This window comes from Caloenas nicobarica, chromosome 2 (assembly GCF_036013445.1).
Source record: "Caloenas nicobarica isolate bCalNic1 chromosome 2, bCalNic1.hap1, whole genome shotgun sequence".
Classification (NCBI taxonomy): domain Eukaryota; kingdom Metazoa; phylum Chordata; class Aves; order Columbiformes; family Columbidae; genus Caloenas; species Caloenas nicobarica.
Window position 1 is genome coordinate 20,827,478 of NC_088246.1, and position 8,882 is coordinate 20,836,359.

Below are 8,882 nucleotides of genomic sequence, written 5' to 3' on the forward strand. Positions count from 1 at the left end.
TAATAGGAAAAGGAGGGGAATGAAATGAAAGCACTTAAAAACCAGCGGATTGACTGCGTCTCCTTTTAACAGGATTCTTATCCCTTTTGTGAAACTGTCGTCATTTGACATTCTTTAAAGTGATAATAGCTGTTTGTCATGGGAAGAAAGGAAACAGCAAAAATCATAGCTTGAACAGATATTGTTGCTGTTAAAAATGGGTGGGTTTCCTTGAAGATAATAAACCCCAAACATTTCTAGAGGGAGAAACTCAAGGACTGCTGGCCTTATACTGACCACTAACTTGCCAGTCCAGTGAGGAAGACAGAGCATGATCTTATCAGCCCCCAAGGTGGTGATTTTGCTCCAAAAGAGGCATCTCTGATACAGATAGAAACCTGGCTTGCTCTTTTGTCTTTCCACCTTCCCATCAAAAGACTATCTTTTCTTCAGCCTGTGCAGCTTATCATGGTGTGCTGGGCATGTTACACACAGCTTTTGAGATGATACAAAGTGTGTGCTGGGGGAAACCCCTGCTTGGGGATGTGTTTAGGTAGAGTGATTGCACAGACTGAAAATTGATGGCAGCCTTGGAGTGCTTTTAAAATGTGCTGTGGACATACTGTAGGAGACCTGACAAAATTACACAATGTTAGGTTCATTGCTTTCAGCTGCCTTTTCGGTTCTGGGCTTGGAGCAGCACTGCCAGAGATGCAGCATTTTCTGGCTAAGCCAGGCAGAGGGAAGAAAGAAGAAAGTAGGAGGGGACTGAAGGAAAGAAATCCCGGCCTGAATACTGATCTCAAAGCACAAGCAGTTTTTGAGACTTAGCTAAAAACAGCAAAGGTGATAAAGTCACCCAGCAGTGCCTGAGTTTGGCCATGACATCCCTGGCGTAAGAGTTAAGAACCCATGGGTTATATCAGGGTGGGGATGATTGGAGAGTTCACTGCTGTAGTAAAACTGGTTTGTTGCATTATTATCAAATCAGGGTCACCAAAAGTCCTAAGTTCATTTTATAATCACATCCACCAATTTTCTATATTGGGAAATAGAAATTTTGGTTTATTTAATTTTGAGCTATGTTTTGTATCAGGCATGATCCTAACATGGGCTTTAGGTAGGTGTTTTTTTTTTTTTTTCCAGATAAGTTGCATTATTTTTTTGATTCTTAACTTTTGCTCACTTTCTATGAGCAGTTCTGCATAATGGGCTGAATTAAATTGTTGCTCAGAGTGCAGAATGTTTTATAACAGGCTCCTGAAGGCTGATTGTCTCTTTGGAAAATAACAGAGGGTTTTCTCATGCTTTTAGATAACTAAAAGTGATAGGAAAACAAAACCTAGGTTGCAAGTTGGCTTTCCTTGATAGGTGTTCTGTGTGAAGGAGGCTGCAGCAGGTACTGTTCCTTGCAAGGAGCAATCCATAGAATAAATATAAACTGGTGGATGAAGTGGAAATAGACATCTGTCGGCTTGCATCTGGCCGAGGAGCTGGGAGTATGAGAGCTGGGCTTCAGTACTTCATATGCACAAGACTCACGATTCTGTCTAAGCAGCAGCTACAAGTTAGACCTTTGAGGAGGTGTGAGATAAGTGGGTATTTGACTGTCCTACAAAATCCCAACCTTTTCTTATACCTTCTTGTGCTTTCAGTACCTGCTAAACTCACTACTGACAGAGGAATAGTTCACTAAAATGCATTTTAAAAATCCCTGCTTTGAGTCCTTTAAGCATTGTAATTCTCAATTATATAACCCAGACTACACTCTGAAGTGATAATTAGGCATTAAATGCTAACAGGATTATTATGGAGATTTCTCCTGACAGCCATTTAGCACCTAATTAAGTGTTAAGGCCATAAATTTAGGTTTCTTAGCAGCATTTAGGGCCCTAATAAATTTTTTTAAAGTTTGAAATTACCAGCTTGTCTTCACAACTGTGCCACCACAGTGATGTAGTCAAGCTGCCTTAAAGGAGACAGCTGTAGTATGTCCTATACCAAGATGTTCTAAGGGTGAGTGAGCATCCTCTGGGTGAGCAAAAGCTTCTTTGTATTTTTCCAATTATATGTTAGTTTAAAAAAACATTTAATCTTTTCCTCCAGTCTTTGCCCATTTAAGGGAGATATATAAGCACGGCTCAGAGGAAAATTCATTTTCTCCTTCATGCCAGATGTGGACTTACTACCATTTTTCTTAAATGGGCCATTTTTTGAAATAGATTGTTTGAAGGACTAACTGCTGCTGAGCTTGTTGTAATAGCATATTTTTCACTGTTTTTTTGGGGAGTTAGTTTCAAGGCTCAGTGGAAAGATTAGTTGAAATAGTTGCAAACAGATTCTCCAAGGCAGAGACCATTCCTTTGTGTCTCCCAACAGCTTCTTTTCTGGTTTCTGAATCTTTAAGGAATTTTGGTGATGATAGAACCTTCACAACTAGTTTATTTGATTTAGTGCATAAACCATGATGCTTTTTAAAATCACCTTCTATTACTCCTTGGACAACATTAAAGAACCAGCAAGAAACCATATACCTCTGGTGGAAAAATCACTCTTGGTCAAAGCCTGTAGGGCAGCAACATTACAAGACACGAGAGAGAACAATTTTATGGAGCAAGACTCAAAGTTCAGAGTAGGCTTGTCAGGAGAGGTAGTGGTCTCCAGTTTTTAAACAGGAGTTGATTTTTCTGTAGTGTTTAATCTGCCATACCAATGATAAAGTCAGAATCAAGATGAAAAGTATATTTTTAGCATGGGAACAGTAATACTGAGTTGCCATATATTGTTTGGGTTAGATGATCCTGCATTTCCAACATGTGACAAATGGCCTACTCACTGTATGTGGAGTAATCTCCATCTTTCTGAAAATAATTTTGTTTAAAAAGACTCAAAAAAGCACATTTGAGCTGGACTAAAACTAATCCAGAGTTGTTTTCTTCAGCTGAGAAGCAGAACAAAGTTTGCTGTCTCTTAAAAGATTCAGTCAATAGTACTAGGCATTAACTCAAATATTGACTGTTTTTACCTCTTTTCTCTTTAAATCATTGTACCAGAAAAATTCAGCTAGATATGGTGGCATATAAAAAAATTGCTGGTAGGGAAATTGAATATTATCAATGATGCTTGAACTGCTCTTGACTTCTGTCGAGAGGGTAAAGAAAAGAAAGTACTCCTGGGAATTTTAAAATGAGCTAGTTTTGTTCTGCTGGTAAGATACGAAGGGAAGCTTTTGTTCCTTCTGAGTTTGAAAATCCACTTTGGATTCCAGGAAATGATAGCATTTTATTGGTTATGAGTGGAAATAAATACTCTATTTAGAAAGAAAACAGAAATCTTGGCTTATAGAGGACAGAGGTGTAGATAAATTTGGCTTAGTTAGTGATAGGAGTTCGTGTTCTCTTTAAATCAATGTTTTATCTGAATATGCAAAAAATGAGTATTCATAAAACTTATTTTTGCAGACCTTTTGAAATATTGTTTGCTTTTTTTTTATTAGATAATAATATATTCCTAAATCTTAATTTGAGGTAAAATCCTAATGAAATGAAGAACATTTAGTGAGATGGCAAAGTTAATGACGTGGATGAAGACTGTTTCTTATCTGTAGTGAAGACACTGGAGAAGTGATTTGGGAATCATGCAGATAGGGAGCAGAAGCACAGCTAGCCATGACTGGATGTAATGAGCTGTTACTAGTGAATATAAGAAACAACAGTTGGAATATTTCAAGAGGCAGTGAATGGCTTGAAATCTGTTTGTATGAGGACTTTGGACAATGTAGGTTCACAAAAATAATGATTTTGGTATTCAGAAAAAGGGGCTGCATTCATTTTAAATTTGACAGGATGGAGGCTGTACTATTTGTTTTCAACAGGTAACTTGTGATTTCGCTCTCTGCCTTGCTCCCTGTGTTCTTTGTCTTGCTCTTTAATTTTCTTTGTGGAAGGAAGAGAAGGAATCTATCTCCGTTTTGTCTTGAGACTTTACAGCTTTGTTTTCTTTCTTTCAACAGAGAACATACAGAGCTATGTATGACTACAGTGCTCAAGATGAAGATGAAGTTTCCTTCAGGGATGGTGATTATATCATCAATGTGCAACCAATTGATGATGGCTGGATGTATGGTACTGTTCAGAGAACTGGGAAAACAGGAATGCTTCCAGCAAATTATATTGAGTTTGTTAACTGATTTTTGTCTCTAGTCCTTTGAGCTTTATTATGATTTACTCAAAATCTTAACCTTTTAGAAAAAGTCAGAAGAATCTTTTAAGAGTACATGTTCATTACTTTATCACTGCTGTAACAGTCTGCATTCTCGCTCAGAATCTAATTTAAAGTCCTTTAAAGTAAAGATAAATAATCAACAAGAAGCTCAGAGCTTTGAAAACAGCATTGCTTATAATAGTGCTCTCTCAAAATGAAAAACATATATGGAAGCCTTGTGCTCATCTTATAAAGATTTCAGTCAATTCACTGTAAAGGGGAAATACCTTTTCCCTGTACCTCAGAGACATCATTTCTCTTTATAACCACCATAAAATTGATTCACTTCTTATGGCACTCTGAAGTCACAGGAGTTTAACCCACTGAGTTTGAACACATCTTCAAATTATTAGGGAAGTGTTTCATGTTGCAGCAGTTAGCATCCTAATAAAAATAAAAATGCTGAGTAGATAATTGAATCTTTTGAAATAATGGCAAATAATATGCTAGTAAAAACAAATAAAAAACCCTACCGCCCAGCAGCCTTACAGTAAGCAAGTCTGTTTTGACAGCAAAAATTTCCTGATTCTTGCACATCCACATTTATTCCTGGATTGCCCATTTTCTCTTATTCCCAACACTGACCCCTTCTATCAGCTTTGCTTGCATCCCAGTCCATCAGTTGGATCCATAGCTGGATTCATGGTTCTTCAGTATCTTTTCAACAAAAAATTCCTTGCAAAGACTATGTAGAGTATAAAACCTGCCAACTCTTCTTTTTCCTTCTAATAATACTTAGCATTTAAATAGAAACTTCCATTAGAGCAACGAACAACCAATACTTCATGTCAATTCCTTTGCCTTCACCTGTACTGCTGTAAATAAATAGCCTGAGGCCTCAGTGCTGTGCAGTCACACAAAGCCTGCAGTCATATCCCTCCTCATCACAGGTAACTCGCTTAATGGCTGCTTTGCTGATGAGCTAATTAATGTACCTGCCCCTGCTGCAGAAATATTTGCACCTCCATTGAGGAGCGAAGAGCAGCTCTGGTTATTGTAGTGCAATTTCAGCTCAATGGCCTATTGCTTCAGTTTCCTCCAAAAATGCTGGTGATCCAACAGTGGGTTGTATGCTTGCCAAATGATTAAAGATGAAGAAATATGTTTTCTTTTACTGATTTAATCTTTCTCATAACTGACACCGAAGAGAAAACTAACCAAACAGAAGTCGAACATACTCTATGCCATCATGTTTCAGTTTAGCCGTCCGTAGAAAACACTAAAGATATTTTGCTGACAAACCTTCACAGACGCTATTTGCATCCATTAACTTATGGTCAGAACTGAGAGAGCCAGGTCTCAACCTGTGAGGCTGAGGAGGAGATAAAATAACTGGTGACATAACTGACCTGTAAGGGGGACTGTCTCAGCAGCTGCTTTACTTGGACTGGGTGCTGGGAGGGTGCTCCATTCCCTCCCAGGGATAGAATCTGGGAGGAAGGACAAAAGAGTTAAAGATTCACATGGGAACTTACTCATGTGGATGCATACATGTGTAAGGAAGAAAATATTTTTGCCGATACTATCATTTCTGGTGTGCAGCCATCCTGGAGTAGCTCTCAGAATGTTGAGCATGTGCTGAAATTTTTAAAGTAGAATTAAATATAGAGTTTAGAGAAAATTTTGTATTTCTCATTTCACAAAGTAAGGCAGCCTGCAATATCTATTTAAAGAATAAAGAAGGAAGGCAGTATGAATTTGTCATGTCAACTGAAAGTTGTCAATGCGAATGCCTGCTAATTCTATTTTTGCATACAATTAGGAATTGGAAAGCTTATGCAATTTTTTTATAAGTGTTGCTAACACGGGACTGATTCCAGATGCCAAACAGAGTGAAATGACTGCATTAAAAAAAAAATTTTAAAATGTCCATGACTGTGGAATTGACTGTGCTTTCTTGTCAGCTGCTTAATTTCAAAGCTAAAGCTGACCAGAAGCATCTACCTTCAAAAAATGTGGTTTTAAACCAGGGATGGAATACTGTAAATATGCAATCTGTATAAGTGACACTGCTGTAGTTTAAAATGCTTGAAAGTTTTGCATATGGACCTGCTGCTGCAACAGACCCTTATGTGTTACTGGTGACTTCACACTAAATTAGCAAGCTTTGCAAGTCAAATGGCTTTTGAAAAAGGCTGATGTGGTAAGCTGAGCTAGAAGCTCTGAAACAAGCAGTCTGCTTCTGTGTCAGTTTTCATCACTAACCATCAACAGCGAGGAAGGGAATCCTATTTTAGGAGGGCTGGCAAATTTTTCTGATGATGCCTGAGGCAGAACTGGCTATCGCTTGCTGCTGTGTTGCTCTATTATCTAGGTAATGTTGAGAACAATAAAAACAAGTTGTCAGTTGGTTAACCAGATATGACTAAAAAGAAATTTGAGAATAGATATATTGCATCAAGTTGCAATTTTTATTTGACTCATGAAAAAGAAAGTCTCCACCTATAAATACACTAGCATTCTTTGTCAGTGAGGAGATGGCTTGCAGTGTTGAAAACCATATGCATAGTGAAAAGTAAATGAGAAAATGAGCATTTGATGGCATTAGAGGACTATGTTATGCTAAACAATGGAAATAAAATTTCCTTTCAGGATTTTGAATATTCATTAGCCTAGCAAAGCAGTTAAAGCAGTTTGCAAAATAATAAAGGTCAAGAAAACAAAACAGTATTTGAATTGTTTTTCTCTTGAGAATGGTATGTCAGCAGAATTACTAAGATCCCTTTTAAGTTACTCATTCATGTAGTCAGGTTATTATGTTGTAGTGTTATATGCTTAGTAATTTCTGGTCATATGGAATGGTTTCTGCTTTTTGGTATAAAACAAACTTTAACGTCACTTTCAGCTTTGTTCTAAGCAATGCTATCAAAGGCCCAAAATTATCAGAGAGCAATTGTAAAAGTTTTTTAAGATCTAAAATTTATAAGGTAAGAAAAGTTGAATCAGCAACTAAATTGGGTCAGCACGGGCTTTACAAGGCATGTGTTGGAGCCTGTTACATGCAGTGGGATGTAGAAGTGAACAGATGTTATATGCTGTCTTGTCACCTTTAAAGTGTATATTCCTTTTTAACACAGCATGTTCCTCTCACTGTACTTTCTTCCTGTAGTCAGCATTTTTCTGGGGAAAGGAAAAAACTTCCAAGGAGCCAAATTTCCCAAGATGTTCCAAAGTTCAGGTTGGAAGTTCATACATTCCCATTTTAAGCATTTTAGAAATAAAGAAGACGCAATGTGCTGTAATTCTTGTTGACACAAGTATAAACGTAGAAAACAACATAGAGCACATTCATACATATATATAAGAACAAATGGGTGCCTTGCTTTTCATTACTGTTTCTTGCCTGGCTAATCTTCATTTTCTAAACAAAGCTACTTACAGATACTGCAGTTGTAATTTTTCATTATGGAGCATTAGCATTTAATCTTGATGAAACAGGGTTTTCTTGATTACATTTGACATACCATAAACCACTTCAGCAGATTGGGATTTGACAGAGAATCACCTCCCATGGATTATATTTTTGACAAATGTGTCCCTACTGAGTGTTCCTCGGGGTTATGGAAGGTCTCCAATACTTGGGAAAGGTAATAATTCTAGTTTTTATTGTACAGTGACTGCATGTCATCTTGTACAATGAAAAAGAAATGACAAATACAGAACTCTTTGGCAGAAAATGGTACAGGGTATAAAATGTTAGATTTTAATTATGTTGATTAATACTCCATTTAAATTACAGAATATGCTTTAGTTAGTAAATGTTTAAATAATATACTGAAACAGACAAAAGATGCTGTTGAAAGAAGACCTCCAAACTGATGTGCTGGCAAATGCAAAGTACGGGTGAGCTGTAGAAGATTAAACCATTTTGCAATGCTTTAGTGATTTTCTCCAGCTTTATGCCTTAGGAACCCCATCTCTCCTTTTGAAAGAAAACCTGAAAGCTATATTTCCTAAACTGCCTGCACTACAACAGTATATTCAAAGGAATTTCATATGCTTCTTGTGTCTGATAAATAGAATTTGCATATTGTACTTAAGTTGTAATCCAGTTGTTGTTGACATTTGTTTAATTATGATTAATTTAGAGGGGAAATAAGCTATACTGTAGCATTTCAATTGTGTATTTAATATTACTATTAGAAATGGCTAGACCTTTGGAAGACAGCAATGACTGTATTGACATTGATTAGCATGATGCGGAAACTCAGCTGTTGGTTTTTGCAGTGTGATATAAAAAGCAAAAATGAACCGCTGTGCAGTTTGGCTTATGTTTGCTTTAAAGTGTGTAAAGTTTTAGTTATTTTGCAAAACTGTACTGTATTTGGGAGTATACAGTAATGAAGGCAACAATTGTGTTTCAAAGGACAGATATACTTACTCTTGGATCATATGATGTATCATCTTGATTTGGCTTTTGTTATGCAGAAAGTTAACACCAGCTATTAAAATATATTTTAGTAGAAATGCTTTAATTCCTTTTTCTTCCTCTACACTGTGAATATTTAAGCCTTGGTGGACTAGAGCAACATCGTGCTGCCCAAAGTATTAACCTATGCAAACTAGTTCACATTTTAGTTGATGTCACAGTGGATGTAACATAACAATTTATTTTGCATAACATTAAAAGTAATTAAAAT

The 8,882-nt window shown here is 36.8% G+C and overlaps 1 protein-coding gene across 2 annotated transcripts in view; it reads left to right on the forward strand.

Annotated features, from left to right (window-relative positions):
* The window catches only part of NEBL (nebulette), a 261,626-nt gene extending 252,946 nt beyond the window's left edge, over window positions 1–8,680 (forward strand). For both annotated transcript variants that reach the window (XM_065627754.1, XM_065627753.1), the window contains one exon: window positions 3,992–8,680. In XM_065627754.1, coding sequence (XP_065483826.1) covers window positions 3,992–4,168 — 177 coding nt within the window. In that variant the 3' untranslated portion in view covers window positions 4,169–8,680. The remainder of the gene's footprint in view (window positions 1–3,991) is intronic.
* Window positions 8,681–8,882: the final 202 nt, after the last annotated feature.